This window comes from Phoca vitulina, unplaced genomic scaffold (assembly GCF_004348235.1).
Source record: "Phoca vitulina isolate PV1807 unplaced genomic scaffold, GSC_HSeal_1.0 scaffold37, whole genome shotgun sequence".
NCBI lineage: Eukaryota > Metazoa > Chordata > Mammalia > Carnivora > Phocidae > Phoca > Phoca vitulina.
This window is the reverse complement of record NW_022589740.1, coordinates 8,368,457-8,385,948: the sequence shown is the minus strand read 5'-3', so window position 1 is coordinate 8,385,948 and position 17,492 is coordinate 8,368,457. Positions and strand designations below refer to the sequence as shown.

General features: G+C 43.1%; 1 protein-coding gene across 11 annotated transcripts in view; it reads left to right on the top strand.

The window, feature by feature from the left end:
• Positions 1 to 17,492, top strand: part of KANK1 (KN motif and ankyrin repeat domains 1) — a 200,954-nt gene that overhangs the window by 171,023 nt on the left and 12,439 nt on the right. For 9 of the 11 annotated variants that reach the window (XM_032427649.1, XM_032427650.1, XM_032427653.1 and 6 more), the window contains 3 exons: positions 13,732 to 13,929; positions 14,580 to 14,688; positions 15,869 to 16,111. In XM_032427649.1, coding sequence (XP_032283540.1) covers positions 13,732 to 13,929; positions 14,580 to 14,688; positions 15,869 to 16,111 — 550 coding nt within the window. Of the gene's footprint in view, positions 1 to 13,731; positions 13,930 to 14,579; positions 14,689 to 15,868; positions 17,488 to 17,492 lie in introns of those variants that run through there. The other 2 variants (XM_032427660.1, XM_032427654.1) reach the window with 2 other exon arrangements.

Genomic DNA, 17,492 nt, shown 5'->3' with positions numbered 1-17,492 from the left:
AGAGATTGTATTAGTTCATGTATTAATTCAGCAAATAACGGTTCTGTTCCTGACCTTTTCCAAGCATAGGTATAGGCTTCTGTCCTCACGGTGCTTACTCTCCAGCTGAGGGCACAGTATGTCAGGACGTGACTCGTGCCGTGAAGGAAGGAACTCCAGTTATAGGGAGAGTGAGCGGTGATGGTCGGGGTGGGGGCGATTGGAGATGGGGTGGTCCAGAAAGGCCTCTCTGATAAGGGCCCCCGGAGCCAGAGAAGGGAGCCTTTGCCACGGTTCATTTTGACAGGTGCTTAAGGTGTTCTTTCTCATCCTTTCCTCATTGGGATTCCTGCTCACCCCCGCTTTTCGTAAAAATGGAAACTAATTGAGAAATTACCCTGAAAGATTTTATGACATGTAATATTTCCCTGCGAGCCTCGTTAACGTGACTTCCCTTTCACGTGTCTCTAAGCAGTCATCGTGTCCTTCTAGGACAGGGCTTTGTTCCTGACTCTCCCGCTCGCTCGAACCATCATGACCTAGAGAGAGAAAGTCACCCTTCTTTACACTTCATTTGTAAAGTGGGGATTCGAAGGGCACCCATCCTATAAGGTGGTCATTGTGCTCACTGCTGGCTCACATTGAGCTCAGGATAGACCTTTCTTGTCACTGGTGATGTTGCTGTAGTGTATCCCGTGGGGCTTCTTTTGTTGACAAGCTAAACTATAGTTGAGTTTTGGGAAGCTACCAAAAACACACCCTCCAGTCTGACCAAATGCTTCAGGTAAAATGAATGTAAATGCTTCACGTGATTTGATGAGTGCACACTGAATTTAATTGGATGTGAAAATGTGCAGTGTGGACTGAATCGTGAGTAAACCATTGACAAAAATTTTAAATTCTTTCTTTCTTTATAGGCAAAAGGGTAATGGTTAAAATAGACTGAAACTGAATATTTTTCTATCTTCCCAAGTTTCCACTTCCAAACCTGAATTCGTATTAGTTTTTAGTAAGCGTGCTGTGGGACAGATAGTTTATTGTGGAAGAAAACATGACAATGACAGCCTTTTAGAATCAAGTCTAGTAAGTGTACAGAGGGGTCATTTTATTATTTTTTAAAAATATTTTATCTATTTATTTGACAGAGAGATAGCAAGAGCAGGAACACAAGCAGGGGGAGTGGGAGGGGGAGCCCGACGCGGGGCTCGACCCCAGGACCCTGGGATCATGACCTGAGCCGAAGGCAGACGCCCAATGACTGAGCCACCCAGACGCCCCCAGAGGGGTCATTTTAGAGTAAATAGGATAAAAATGACATGTGGACTCAAGCAAAGTCTTAAGTAACTCATCATATGTCTGCTTCCACTTCTTTTTAAAAATCATGAGGTCAGATGTGAAGTCAAAATAAAACTCTTAAATATCCCCAGACACAGATGGTACTGTGGGTCATCCATTATAAGAACATTTTCCTGCCAGCTTCCTCCCTCCACCCCAAACTGGGGTTTCTGTTTCGCATTCCTGCCAAAAATATTTCGCTGTACCATTGTGGTCATCTGCCTGACACCCTGAGCATCAGGAACCGGGAGAAGGTTTTGTCGGGCTGTGTAACAGTGCTCTGTGGTCCATTTCCAGCCACAGCGACATTCCAGACATCACTGTTTAGATCTGACCCTGCAAACGAACACCTAAATTAATCAGCTGAGATGTAGGAGACCTACAGCATTTGAACAGAAGTATAAATATTTTTTTAAAGATTTTATTTATTTGAGAGAGAGCGAGTTTAGAGCATGAGTGGAGTGAGGGGCAGAGGGAGAAGCAGACCCCCCCACTGAGCAGGGAGCCCGATGCAGGACTCAATCCCAGGACCCTGGGATCATGACCTGAGCCGAAGGCAGACGCTTAACCAACTCAGCCACCCAGGAGCCCCAGAAGTATAAATATTTTTAATAGCACTTACGTGGTCACGAAGGCAGCTCCCTCTCAGAGAACAATTTTAAAGTATTTCTGTAATTCGCATCACATTTGGATTCTAACGTCCTAATGCAGAAGGAGTTAGGTGAGAGCAGAGCGTTAAACTTTCGTTACTTGGTGTTTGCTATATGGACTGAAAACCAAAGCAGCTTGATATGGTAGAGATTTTCAACACTTGGACGCTGTGAAGGGTGAAGATGTGTCCAAATGCACTGGGGCTTACTGCGGGCTCCGAACAACATAGAATATTGTTCACACCCAGTCTAGAATACATTTCTGTACCAAAAGGCATGAACAGCATAGACATTTTCTCCCCCAACTGAAACAATGTGGAATTGGAGTTTGATGTCCCCAAAAGAGCATATAAACGATCACTTACAGTAACCCGGTACTTGATTTTAAAAAAGCTAGGTTTGGGCTCTGAAGCCAGGCATTCTGGGTTCAGATTCTTTCTGTCCCCCTAGGACAAGTTGTCTTTGTTCCTTCCTGGGGTCGAAGGGAACGTTTAATGAGTCAGTGTGAGTAAAGCATTTGTAATAGTCTGCAGCCCGGAGCATAGATGCTCAGTAAATGCCGGCTGTCATTGCTGTCCCTGTTTTTGCTACTTCCAGAAATGGAAATGTAGATGCAGAACAAATTGCCGCACAAAAATTGCACAAATGGCCTCTTGTTTTTAATCCAAATGTTTATCTTCATAATTCTGGCTGTCACTTTTTCCCCTCAATTACTAAGCCTCCCCAACTAACAGTTGATTTATCAAGATAAGGAAAGATATCAGTAAAAAATGGAAAGCACAAAATAAGTAGAATAAATTTTCAGTTCTGAGTCATTCAGAGTCTGTCTAAAAGCTACAAACAAAGCCTAAATTGAATTATGTGTATTTATGCCCAATCCAGAGACTTCTCAATTTTTCTAGGTTGGAGATATAAGAGCATGTCTTATTTAAAAAAAAATTTTTTTTTGAGTAGTCTCCACGCTTAGGGCGCCTGGGTGGCTCAGTCAGTTAAGCCCCTGACTCTTGATCTCAGCTCAAGTCTAGGCATGGAGCATACTTAAAAAAAAAAAGGTTGGAAGCTTAACCGACTGAGCCACCCGGGCACCCCGAGAGCATCCCTTTTTCACAGGCAAAAGAGCATTCTTTTTTGTAGCACCATAATGCCTAACACCCCTACTCAATTTCTTAAAATAATAACTGGAATATGTGCTTGTAACAAATTAATGGTTCAGAAGAGCTTAGAATAAAGAGTGGAAGCCTCCCTCGTGCTCCCCTGGGGTAACCCCTTGTGTGTTTGGTGTGTACAAGTGTGTGTGTGTGGCTCTATATTTTAGAGATGTAAATTCTTTTTAACAAAAGTTGAATCCTACATATTCTATGTATTTGTCACATAAAAGGTCACAAACGTTCTTCTGGGATTAAAGAGACCTTGTCATAATTTTGATGCAGCTGAAATTTGTTGATGACCAAAGATATTCTGTACTTTTTTTTTTTCTCAGTGTTCCTTTTTTTAGAATTTTAATTCCAGTATAGTTAACATACAGTGTTATATTAGTTTCAGGCGTACGATATAGTGACTCAGCAGTTCTATACATTACTCAGGGCTCATTGTATTTTTAATTACCTTCACATATTTCACCCCCCCCCCCCCCCACCTCCCCTCTGGTAACCATCAGTTTTCTATATTTAAGAGTCTGGTTTTTGTCTGTCCCTTGTTTTCTTTGTTCATTTGTCTCTTAAATTCCACGTGTGAGTAAAATCATACAGTATTTGTGTTTCTGTGACTGACTGATTTCCCTTAACATTATACCCTCTAGATCCGTCCATGTTGTTGCAAATGGCAAGATTCTTTTTTATGGCTGGATAATATCCCAAAGTATATATATATACCACGTCTTCTTTATCCATTCATCAGCTGAGTTACACTTGGGCTGCTTCCATAATTTCGCGATTGTTGGTTATGCTGCAGTAAACATCAGGGTGCATATATCCATAAAACACTTTTTGATTCCTCGTGGTCTGAGTTTCCTGTACTTAATATTTTCTTTTATGGAATTACAAAGTTAAGAGGAAATAAGTTTCTGTTCTCACACAAACCTTAGGAAAAAATGTTTATTCTTCCTGTAAATCAGTTGGATTATTTTGGTTTGAAGAGTGAGTTAATTTTTTTTTTTTTTTTACCTTTTCCCTCTGGAGAGAGAAAATCGTAAATGAATGACTTGCACTTACAAATATTCCAAAACTATATACCTGTCTCTGAGCAAATATAAACAAAACTATCTATAACAGTGTAATTTAACTGCCTGCCACAATATGTAGGAAATTAATCTCTCATACTCAGAAGAATTGCTTTTTTTTTTTAATAGAAGAACTGCTTTTTAAATCAGCTTCCATATTTACACCCTTAGTTATCTTGGGTTTAATAAAAAATAAAGTATGAACTTGAAGTCATTCCCATAACTGTGAAAGCAATTTTGTAGACAGAGATCTGAGCCAAAGCAAAATCAGGGAAATAAAGTCGTTATAGAAATACCATTTCTAGTGAGTTTTCTCTTAGCTCAAATAATATACCATTTACTTGTCTAAGGACTTAGAAGTTTTTTTAATCACAATTTTTTAAAATAAATGCTACAAGAACATCGTATAATCTGGACGAAATGCTTCTGAAGCCCTGCAGTGTGTAATGGCCTGATGGAGGGGAGAGCCTGCTGACCCGGAAGTGGCTCAGGAACTTGCAGTATTGGTTGAGAGAGGAAGAATCAGGGCTGCCATGTCCTCTTCTGTCATGAGAAGGCTGGATTCCATGTTTCTTGCTCAGACCCCTTTCAGCAGAATTATTCTCTAAAAGTTGCTCTTCACCAGGCTGCCCATCAGATTCAGCTGAGAAAGTATTTTTCTAAAATTCATGGGTTCTCTGCTGCCACCCACCACCACCACCGGTACCAGTAGGCACACCCAGGCCCTGTTTCAGGGAAATACTGTTGGAATAAACCACCTTAGAGCAAGCCCTCTTAATCTGGGGGCCATTGCTTTATGAACAGTTTTACGTTAGGAAGTTTTGTGAAGAAATTGAAGACTTTTCATCAGATTCTCAAAAGAGGGGTGCCTGGGTGGCTCAGTCAGTTAAGCAGCTGCCTTCTGCTCAGGTCATGATCCCAGGATCCTGGGATTGAGCCCCATGTCAGGCTCCCGGATCGTCAGGGAGTCTGCTTCTCCCTCCACCTGCCCCTCCCCCTTCTTGTGCACGCGCGCTCTCTCTCTGTCTGTCAAATAAATAAATAAAATCTTTAAAAAAAAAAGATTATCAAAAGAGATAGTGGATACTCAGAAAAATTGAAATTGCAGATCTGGGACATCTGTTACAAACCTTGGGGAAAAGGACCCCCGCCCAAAGGAAAATCTTTTATGAGTTTAAAATCTGTCCACCACTTTTGTGAACCTGTCCCTGGACACATGTTTGACAATCTTACTCTTTTAAACTGACGCTTCATTGTTTTAAATGGGTATTGACATGGCCATGCAACTCCGGAAAAAGATGCAAGTTTACTTTGACATATATTCTGAAGCCTAAAGTATGCAGTTCATATCTGGCTAAAGCATACAGATTGGTAGTTTTTGAGAACTGAAGTGAGTTCTTGGATGTTCGGTCATTAAGGATGAAGTGAATTTGTTGATATTGGACAGTGGCCAGAGCTGTTTATTCTTCCTCCAAGCAGCTAGTCGTTCATATCTCAGTAAAAATATTTTTCTTAAAGATTTATTTATGAGAGAGAGTGAGAGAGAGAGCAGGAGCAGGGGGAGGAGCAGAGGGAGAGGGACAAGCAGACTCCACGCTGAGCGCCGAGCCCAATACAGGGCTCTGTCTCAGGACCCTGAGATCGTGACCTGAGCTGAAACCAAGAGTTAGACACTTAACGGACTGAGCCACCCAGGTGCCCCTCAGTAAAGATATTTACAGTCTGCTCTGTCCCCTTCTCTGTTCAGGTCAGTTGGTAGCTGTGCATTGACTGTGAACTCTGTGCAAAGTGTGGTACTGCAACAAAGATGTAACGTGGTCTATGCCTTGAAGAACTTGTATTCCAGTTGGACTAATCCAAGCCAAGACATGTATACCAGAAATATGAACGATAACCTATGGCAATATGTGTTAACCACCAAATGAGCAAATAGAAAGTGCTCCAAGAGTTTAGCTGCAATCAGGCCCTCTGAGATCAGGGGAGGAGATGAGGTCTTTTAGCTGTTTCTGGAAGTGCACCCATGCTTAACCTAACTTTAGTTAATGCAGCCTGTCAGTGTGGCTTTTCTGGGTCAGGTCTTGGGATGGTTTGTAATTAAATGTGGGTGGGGTTGTGGTGAGGAGAATCTGATTCTTCATCCACCCTAGCATTTTAATTTCTAAGTACCCACTTTTAGATACATTCATGAAAGCTATCTGGAATGTTCCCAGGAAAATATTAAAACGGCCCTAGAAATTATTAAACTGCAGCTCTGACCCTTGAAGCTCTCCAGTTCAAGTTGACTGTGTTGGTGGTCACAGGCATTGGCCTTCAGGCAGAGTTCTGAATGTTGAGCCTTGAATCAGGATGGGATTGCCCTTTCTCCTCCATCAAAGATGCATACCTTCTCCCAGAAGTAATATGTACCAAAAAAACAGGTGATCTTTCATGAATAATCTCTACTGTCTGTTCCTCAAACCAGTATGTGCACTGAAAAGGATGAATTTATGCCCAAGCCCTTTTCTTTATGGAAAAACTACATGTATTGAGATCCCTTTGAATTCGTAGTTTTATTTGGGGAAAATACCAATGATTGCATGGCCTCCGTTATGATTCAGATATTTCAGGCCTACTTCTTAACAAACAAGCTACATGTTCTTTAAAAATCAGATCGGAATGTTTAGCTGAAATTTTGACAAAATACATGTTTAATAGCTGGCCACAGTGTTCATAGTTGTGTTTTCAGAAAGCACCTGGCATTATAAATAAAAGTATTGGTTGGCATAGCAGAAGAGTTGGGATATGTGAGCAGAGTGATTTCTAAAATCCATTTTATTTTTTAAAATCAGTTTTCTAACAAATGTAGGTACACAGTGGAATATACCAAGAACTAATACAAATTCTAGGTGGAGAAATGTCACAGAGGAAATTGGAGAGGGTGATCTTGTAAAAAAACAAACAAAAAAACCAGAAAACAAACAAAAAACCTCCTCCAGCTCTGTTTTTCATTGAAGCCTTTTTTTATAAAATAGTTTCCTTTTTAACATTTCTAAATGTTGCATTCTAAACGGTTTAAAGTCAGGAACATACACAGAGTTTTCACTTTAATAAAGTGACTTACTTTTCATGATAGTTTGTCTTAGGTAGTTTAATTATCCATATATTAAATGCTATGTGTACTTTAGAATTAATGCTTTGAAGCGCTCTTATTTTCCAGAGCACTGAGATTTCTGTGACTCACTCTCTTTTATTTATCACTAACCTGGTCAACTTGTAAAATGAGGTTCATGCTTTATTGGCATTTATGGTCATTATAAGTTAAAGACCGAAGCACAGCTGCCCCCCTCCCCTGCTCTCGAGCTCCCCAGCAGCGCCTGTGGGGACCATTGCCACTTGCTGGGAGCTTTGAGCATCTAGGCCCAGAGTGCTGGAATTCTGCAGGTATTTTGTGGTTACTCCTGCGGTTTTACCCACGTTGTCAGGGTAGCGTTTACTGGGAGTCGTGGACTTATACCCTTAATGGTCCAGGCCTATTAACTAAACTCCAGTAATTACTAAAAATTCACATGGTGCAAGTCGATGGATTGAAACCAGAGGGAAGTCTAAACTCTTGTTTCCAGCAGTCAAGTTTGTTTTTATTAAGGAAGCTCTGGGCCCAACATGGGGCTCGAACTCACAGCCCTGAGATCAAGGGTTGCATGCCCTACTGACTGAGCCATCCAGGTGCCCCTCAGCAGTCAAGTTTTATATCTGTTAAATAATTCACTGGTTCTCAATCCTGGCTGCACATGAGAAAAGCTTGAGGAGCTTTTTAAAAGTACTAACCCTCGGGCCCCCCTACGGAGAGTTCATTGTATCTGAATTTTTAAAAGCCCCACCCCCAGGTTTGTTGGTTCTGAAGTGCAGCCAGGGTCAGGACCGTTGGATTTTGTTGTCCTCTCTATTTTACTTTTCTGGGCTGCACCTTTTCCTGTGTTTCACTTGAACACAGCAGTCCTGGGCTGGTGCACATCTCATTCTCGGTGTGCTCTCTAACGACGATGGGTCCTCATCAAGTTCAGGCCATTGTTTTCGGGCCATTCGAGAGCAGCCAGAGTTTCAGCACCATCCAAAAAACATTTTCTGGCAATAGAGGTGACACATTACCTCTGGTTCCAGCGAATGAGGACTAGTTCAACATTTAATGTCGTTCTTTGCCTTGCTAGTTAGTCTCCACAGAACCCTGGCGACTTTCCGTTGAATTACATAGGCACTTAGGGAAGGCTGTCCGTTCCCCAGCACGGCTCTCGGCACTGGAGAGGACCCAACCAAGAGCATAGCACGGAGGGACTCCAGGGGCTCGTGTTCTTACGGCGGAGACACCCATGAAGCCGAGAAAGCAGAGGGTGGGCATACTTTGGTCTGGACACTTAAGTGCTGCAGGACATGGAGGGAGGAAAGAGACCTCTGTGGACTAGCACCAGAGGAGAAGGGCTATAGAGGAAGTAGATTCGGGGCCAGCTTCGAAAAGAGTATGGTTCAAGTGCACGTACTGAAGTTTGCTGAAGTTCCAGGCTGTAGAATGGTCTAGTAAAGAAGAACACAGGTGGGAGTGATGACGTCACATGAGCCCTGTGAACACATGGAGGGTGGGAAGGGTTGAGCAGTAGAACTCCCACGGGCGGTCCATTCATCATGAAGGACCCTCATGTGCCTGCTGGAGGGGTTGGCCCTGCATGGGAGAAGTTCTGAGAAGCCCTAGTTGACACAACAGTGCTCTGATGAGGAGGAACGGTGGCCTTGGAGGGGGGGGGGGGGGGGGGGGGGGCAGATTGTCTGCAAAGGAGGGCAGGGGCAGTGTGGATTTACTGAGTTGTTAGAAATGTTCTGTATCTTAATGAGGAAGGTGGTCACACAGGCGTATGCATTTACCAGAACTCACTGAACTCCACAATTGTGCATTTTCTTGTATATAAATTATACCTCAACTTATAAATATGTTTTGAAAGCTGTGTTCAAAAAGAAAGAGGGGCGCCTGGGTGGCTTAGTCAGTTAAGCATCTGCCTTCAGCTCAGGTCATGATCCCAGGGTCTTGGTATCGAGCCCCGCATCGGGCTCCCGGCTCAGTGGGGAGTCTGCTCTTCCCTCTGCCTGCTCCTCCCCTTGCTTGTGCTCTCTCAAGCTCATTCGCTGTCTCTCAAATAAGTAAATAAAATCTTTTAAAAAAAGAAAAATTAGGGGCGCCTGGGTGGCTCAGTCGGTTAAGCGTCTGCCTTCGGCTCAGGTCATGATCCCAGGGTCCTGGGATCAAGCCCCGCATCGGGCTCCCTGCTCTGCGGGAAGCCTGCTTCTCCCTCTCCCACTCCCTCTGCTTGTGTTCCCTCTCTCGCTGTCTCTCTCTGTCAAATAAATAAAATCTTTAAAAGAAAAAAGAAAAAAAAAAAAAGAGAAATCTATGGATCCAAAAACTTAAAACCCAGAGCAACCAGTGGAAATCTGTGACAAGGATTCCTGTTCAGATATCTTACAGAAGTTTTTCTGAGAACATCGGAGAAATGTGAATACTGACCAGATATACAATAATCTTTTAAAAAATTTTTAGGTTTTTTTTAGCGCTATAATTATTTTTTAAGAGCTCTTTGAGGAATATATGCTAAAATCGTTATGGACGGAAGTGATAGACCCTCTAGGTTTTGCTTCCAAGCACCGCCATGTGAGTGGGTGGAGGAGTCTAGCTGGGGCCCGCGCTCTGATGGCTCTTGAAGCCCAGGATGGGCACGCGGGGATTCATTATACTGGTGTCTGCTTTTGTGTATGTCTCTGGTTGCAAAAATAATAAAAAAAAAACATTGGGGTCATTTGCATTTTAAAAGTCCTCACTGGTTCTTTTTTTTTTTTTTTTTTTTTATGTTATGTTAGTCACCATACATTACATCATTAGTTTTTGACGTAGTGTTCCATGATTCCTTGTTTGCGTATAACACCCAGTGCTCCATGCAGAACGTGCCCTCTTTAATACCCATCACCAGGCTAACCCATCCCGCTACCCCCCTCCCCTCTAGAACCCTCAGTTTGTTTCTCAGAGTCGATAGTCTCTCATGGTTCATCTCCCCCTCCGATTTCCCCCCTTTTATTTTTCCCTTTCTACTATCTTCTTCTTCTTTTTTTTTTTTTTAACATATAATGTATTATTTGTTTCAGAGGTACAGGTCTGTGATTCATCAGTCTTACACGATTCACAGCACTCACCATAGCACATACCCTCCCCAAAGTCTATGACCCAGCCACCCCATCCCTCCCGCCCCCCATCCACTCCAGCAACCCTGTTTGTTTCCTGAGATTAAGAATTCCTCATATCAGTGAGCTCATATGATACATGTCTTTCTGTGATTGACTTATTTCGTTTAGCATAATACCCTCCAGTTCCATCCACGTCGTTGCAAATGGCAAGATTTCATTCCTTTTGATGGCTGCATAATATTCCATTGAATATATATACCACATCTTCTTTATCCATTCATCTGTCGATGGACATCTTGGCTCTTTCCACAGTTTGGCTATTGTGGACATTGCTGCTATAAACACTGGGGTGCATGTGCCCCTTCGGATCCCTACATTTGTATATTTGGGGTAAATACCCAGTAGTGCAATTACTGGGTCATAGGGTAGCTCTATTTTCAACTTTCTGAGGAACCTCCATACTGTTTTCCAGAGTGGCTGCACCAATTTGCAGTCCCACCAACAGTGTAGGAGGGTTCCCCTTTCTCCGCATCCCCGCCAACATCTGTCATTTCCTGACTTGTTAATTTTAGCCATTCTGACTGGTGAGTCCTCACTGGTTCTTGAATAGGAGCATGCTTCGTGAAAGTGCTTCTCCAGGAAGAGTGTGCTGGTGCTTGGGGATCGGAGCGGCTGAGCCTTTGGGGAGGTCACCCCTCTAGCTCTGCCGTGCTGTTGGGGGGGGTGGAGAAGGAGGAACGGAGGCCAATGCCCTGCTTTGTTTACTTTGCTTACAGTAAGTCAGAGGCTTCGTTTTTGCTGTTGGGGAAGCACATCCGGTCACAAGGGCACTGCATATCATCTGGAGGGCTGCACCCAGTGTTGCGTGTGTTTGCTGGGGGAGGGAGGTGGATTTGTGGAGTCACCTGGGAGGCCCCTTGCCTGCAGAGCTAGAAAACGGACTTGTGCTGCTGGTTCACGGACAGAGTACTGCTCACACGGTTAGGAAATGTGGGTTCTGGTCCAGCTATGAAGTCACCGAACCTCCCTGGCATTCAGAATTCTTAGCTTGGATACATGAGAATTAAAATTTAGGTGATCCCTAATGCCTCACTGTGAACATTTTGCCTCCCTCCACTTTTTTTATTAGAGGGTCATTGTTTTAAACCAGTACTTTCCAAAGTGGGCCACATGCATCAGACTGTCTTGTGGACGGGTCAGTGGGGATGTCAGAGATGCCCACCACTGGGGCCCCATTGCAGATCCACAGCAGGTGCTTGGGAATCTGCATTTTAGCACATATCCCCAGACGGTTCACATGAACAGAGTTTGAAGAGAACAGTTACAGAATCTATCATGGTGGTGGTTGTTTTTTTTTTCTAATTGCCTCAAAATACAATCAGTATTTAAATTTCTTTTCTTCTGAGGATCCAAGCAATTTCAGAACTTTAAAAAAGAGAGAAGTTGTGATCAAATCGTTATCATATGGCATTGCTATGGGTAGATTTAAATTTATTTGGATTAGTAACTCATGTTTATAGTGCATAATTTAGGAAGTCAACACAATGAAGAAAAAAATTATGGCAACCTATAATTCTTTAGCCTTAGAAAAGCAGTGTTAAATAGGTTTGTTGTGTATCCTTCCAGACTTTTTCTAATATGTATACATATAAATATAAGTATTTCCCAAAATAGGTTTATTTTCTCCAAATGATTTAATAGTACATTTTTATTTTTATTTTTATTTAAGATTTTTATTTATTTGACAGAGAGAGACACAGCGAGAGAGGGAACACAAGCAGGGGGGAATGGGAGAAGGAGAAACAGGCTTCCCACTGAGCAGGGAGCCCGATGCGGGGCTTGATCCCAGGACCCTGGGATCATGACCTGAGCCGAAGGCAGACGCTTAACGACTGAGCCACCCAGGCGCCCCTAATAATGTATTTTTAAAACTCACTAACACACTATGCTTATCTTTCCGTGCTAAAAATGTCTACCTACATCAGCATTTTTAATGGCTGCATAGAATTCCTTTGTATAAATGCACCAGAGCTTATTTCACTAGTTTCTTATTGATGCACTGTGGTATCTGCCTCTTCCCGCTGTTTCACTCATGGAAACAGTGAACATCCTTCTGTATCTTTTTGTACATCCTTAGGATAAAATTCCTAGAAACAAATTGCTAGTCAAAGAATTTTCTTATTTTTTTAAAGTGATTTTGAACACAGTTAATATTCACTCTAAAAAATGGCAAATACAGAGAAAAGTTAAAATCTCCGTAGCTTCCAGATAACTTTTATATATTTTTCTAATACAATCACATATGTAGAGTCTTATTATCTCCTTTTCTCGTTTAACCATACGTTGTAAACATCTTCCCTTGTCAGCCACGTTAAAGATACTGTGATACACCTAGATACAGTAATTATATGCAATGAATTGATATGATTCTTCTGCTTGAGTCAGTGAACAAATATTAAGTACCTGAAAGACACAAAAGCAATCTAGTAGATGTGAGGAGAGAGAGTTGATTCGAACGGTTTGGTGCCCTCAAAAGTCTTACAGACTAGAAGGGAGTCTTAGGCGGTCCCAGGTCCCTGTAAGAGGGTCTGATAGCTGGACTGTGGGAGTTAGGGAAAGAAAAGTCATGTTTAGTTAGGTCAGGGAAGGCTCAGAAGAGGGTGACCGAGGGCTTGACCCTGTGCAGGTGGGGAGGAAGAAGCATTCCAGGTAGAGGAGCATTCTCTAGGACGTACTGTCAGGAAAATGAGAGACGCCCACTCTCACCATCCCAGTGACTGGGAGGCAGTCCTCCCCTCAAAAGGGACCCCAGACGTGGTGGGAGATAAAGGTGGAGACGTAATGAGATGTGTCAGGCTGTGGGTCGTCTAGAGTATGTGGCTAAGCATCGTGGACTGCGTTTCCTGAGCAGAGGGGAGTGTTTTTTAGCTTTGCTCAGATTCGTTGTAGCCAGAGTGCCAATGGGATTTGAGGGACTGGAGTTTTGCTCATCAGCTGTGTGTGTGAGGGGCCGTGGTAAAGGAAGAGGACGGTCAGGATGCTATGCTGCCAGCCCGACCCGAACGGACCCGGATGGTAGCAGCCGGGGCAGAGGGAGGAGAAGGAGGTGGAAGGACAGGTCTGGGCGGACCCAGATGTGGTGATAAAGGGAAGGTGGAGAGTCAAGAAGGCCTTGGGGTTTGAGTCTGGGTGGCTTCCGTAGTACGGCCATATATGCAAAAGGAAAACACAGGGAGAAAAGCACTTAAGAAAATGATGAGTTGCAAAAATTAAAAAAAAAAAAAAAAAAGTTCAGCCCCTTTCGTTTGGTCTTAACATCACATGCTTCTACCCCCGTCTCCTTCCTCACAGGCAGTGGTTTGGAATACACCTGTAAGTGTGGAGGCCTTCAGGCAGGAGCTCCGTTCCACACCCAGACCTCCCCGCCTGAGCAAGCAGTGGGGACCGTGGAAGAGAGACCCCTCGGCGGCCAGGACGCCTTCCCCTCTCAGGAAAGCACGCTGTCCCCCGTGAACCTGACAGACGACCAGATAGCCGCCGGCCTCTATGGTAACCTTCCTCACTCAGCCCTTCTCAGCCTCAGGATTCTAGGACTAGCACTGCTGGTACCCCAGTCTAATGTCAGAGTGTCTCATAGGTTGACCTGGAAGAACCATTGACCTAAGAAGTGTTAGGAAGGTAGGCCTAGAACATCTTTAAAAAGATTGCTAAAGAAAGGAGTGTGCCGTCCCCTGAAGAAAACTCATCTGATTTTGTGAATTATGAAATATTTTGAATAGCATTTCACTCCTTCGCAGTCTGGCAGGCATAACTTCTTCCCAGATTATCTCAGCTAAAAGAAAAGAACAATAATAATCCCTATTTTAGTGCCTACGTGGTTCTTGAGGCCCGAATAAGTTATGACCTCACTTTATAAACAGTGAAGCCTGATGCAAATGCTAGTTGTCAGTGCTTTTGTTATGTTTGGAAGTGCTGATGGTGGATTTTTTTCCCCATTTAAAGAACTTCAAATTATTTTCTTTACATGCATACATCTTTCCAATGGATTTTGTGCCAGCTTCTCATATGCAAGTGCCAAGATCTAAATTTACATGAATGAGAAAAAAAAAAAAAGAACATGAAGAAAGATTTCTTGGTCCCTTAACTTGCATGGGTATGAGTTGTGTTAATTTTGCTCACCTTGATTCCCTTTTTCGCAGTATGTACAAACAATGAAAGCACACTGAAGTCTATCATGAAGAAGAAAGATGGCAACAAAGATTCAAATGGAGCAAAGAAGAATCTTCAGTTTGTCGGCATTAACGGAGGGTAAGGAAAGATGCTACCAGTCAGTCTGTACCTGGTCTGTCTGTCTCCTTCGCCTCCTGTCTCCTCAAGTCCCATTTCAAGGTGCCCAGGCTGGGCTTCAGCCACATCTTGGTGACGGAAGATCCCCTCAGAAAGGTGCATTTGGGCTCCTCTCCTCTTCTTGCTATCTTTAAGGATGTGTCACTCTTGAAAAGACACCTGATGACGCTGAGCAGTTTACATCTTCCCACCTCTGATCTGCAAACAGTAGTCTTCAACAAAAGTAGCAGGCGACAAGTGTCCCACGGAGTTGGACAACTTGTTCTTACCTGTACCAGACTCAGGAACAAACAGAAAGAGGCAAGAGCATCGCTCCACGGGCTGGTGATGGTCATCCACTCCTTCACAACGGGTTATTTTGCTTAGCTCTCCATGCTTACATACAAAATTGTAGGGCCTTTCGCTTGACCAGTAATCCAGCTGTGCCTTCAGTTCTTTACTTTCTAAATAGAATGTCTGTTAGCTCTTTATTCCTTCTCACTGGGCCAGATAAATAGTGAAGGCTGTTTGTCATCCACAGTTGAATCAGAACAGCTAATCTATTAATCCATATACGGCCTCGGCTTCAACAGGAAAGCACTAATGCGGTTAGTTTCAGTAATATTTATGGCAAAGCATTACATAAAGATTTAACTTAATGGGGCCTATTTTCTGAATCTTTGTGAAGTCTAGTTGGGTAGTGCGGCCGAGGAGTTTTTGGAGGGCGCGTGCCAGAGGAACTATCGATTACTTACCTAATCTGTTCAGCATGACACGGGAACAATTAATGGAGCAAAATAGGAAGAATGTAAGGGAAAAGAAAAAAGAAGGAACAGAAAGAAATGAACCACTGCAGACCTGGCTTTCATGAAGTAAATTTCCTTTGATTTATCCTAAGCCAGAGGTGCTATATATACGTATTTTTTTTTCCTACAAGTAGTATAATGATACCAATTGGCAACTCAAGTTATGCCTTCTAAGCCAGAACCCATTCGAAACCACCAGATTTTTAAATAGACCTTACTTTGAACTTCTAAATGCAGGGTCTCAAACCACAGGTCAGATGTCTGGAGTCAGTCAGCCACTTTCCCTCATAAGAGTTTCGGTCACGGGGTCTTTCTGGGCACACCTTGCATCTCCTGAACTCCCAATTGCCACCTAGGTATGAAACAACTTCAAGTGATGATTCCAGCTCAGATGAAAGCTCTTCCTCCGAGTCAGATGACGAGTGTGATGTCATTGAGTACCCTCCCGAGGAAGAGGAGGAGGAAGAGGAGGATGAAGACACTCGGGGAATGGCGGAAGGGCACCATGCCGTTAATATTGAAGGTTTCAAGTCTGCCAGGGTGGAAGATGAGATGCAGGTTCCAGAATGTGAACCTGAGAAGGTGGAAATCAGAGAGAGGTGTGGTACACTCCCCTCCCCTCCCTAACCCTTCCCACGTTCATTGTGCCTTTGGCAAGAGAACTGGCCGATTAGGAGATTTCACCATTTGTAACTATTGGTTGGGTCTTTCCGATCCCCAAAGGAGAGCTAAACTTCATCCTCAGAGGTACGACCGTCGTGTCGTGATGCTAATAAATACAGGTGCAGAGGGAGAGAACTCCTAGATCTCTCAGAGTAGCAAAGAGAAGGGCCTGATCAGGCTGCCACCTTATTTCCTTTAAATGTATTTGCTAGCTAATTTTATGTGTGGAGCCGCCATCCACAGAACTATCACGTGCCGTTCAAGTTTTCAGTGTTCTGACAACCCACCTTATATTTGAAGGCAATGTTAGAATTTTGTGTGGCCAGCACATGTCTTTTAAGATTTCAGATTTTATCATTAGCCATTCATCTCAATACAGGTCAGTACTGTTCTAATAGGATCGCTGTGTGTGAAAGGAGCGGTCTTTTAGCCCCAGCTGAAGATCACATTCACTTCAAAGATGATAGAATCAGTCACATGTCTGCATTTTGTTGCTCACTGAGTGATAGGGAACACCACAAGAATGGGTTTGGGAGTCTCCTAAGCAGCAGCTGAAATACCCAATAAACACTCTGGTTGGCTGAAACACGTACCTAACGATGTAGCAGATTTTAAAGACTGCTAGCAAATGTGGAATCGATGCTTACAAAACAGAGAATAGAACAGATGGAAAATTCAAGATGGTTTTTCACTGTGTGGAGTATAAATAGAACATTTCAGAAAACTTCTGTTTAATTTTGCAAATGAAAGTTTAACTGCATTAACACAAGGTAAGTGTTTCTAGTTTATATTTCCAAGTATTTTCACATGGCTCAGGATCTTGTCATCTAGGTTTTTTTTTTTTTAAACAGCTTTATTGAGCTATCATTTATTTACCGTATGTCATCTGATTTTTCAGTTTAGATTTTCATGGGGGTTAAACATTTTCTGAGTGCAGATGTGTGGTTTGCTGGTCAGCATAGTGGATCTGTGGTAATTCTGACCTCTTCATCCCCTTAAGAGTAGAAACATTTTTGGGAACTTAGAATAAAAGGAATAAAAAAGTTCCACAGGTTATTCCATAATGTCATAAAGGCCAAACAGGTGAAGCTGAAAGCTGCCCATACGGAAAGGCCTGAGCTCTGGGTGGAGACATTGGTTCTGTACGTCCTCGGACGCCTAGGGGAGCCCACTCCGACCTCCAGGCAAGCACCTTCCCCCACCACGAACCTGCTGAGGTCCACTTGGGGCCTCTTGTCTTTTAAAGGGCCATAGAGTTTGCAATAAAAATGACTTTCCTTTGGTGGCCACTCGTGAGCTCTCTTTCTTTTATCTTGT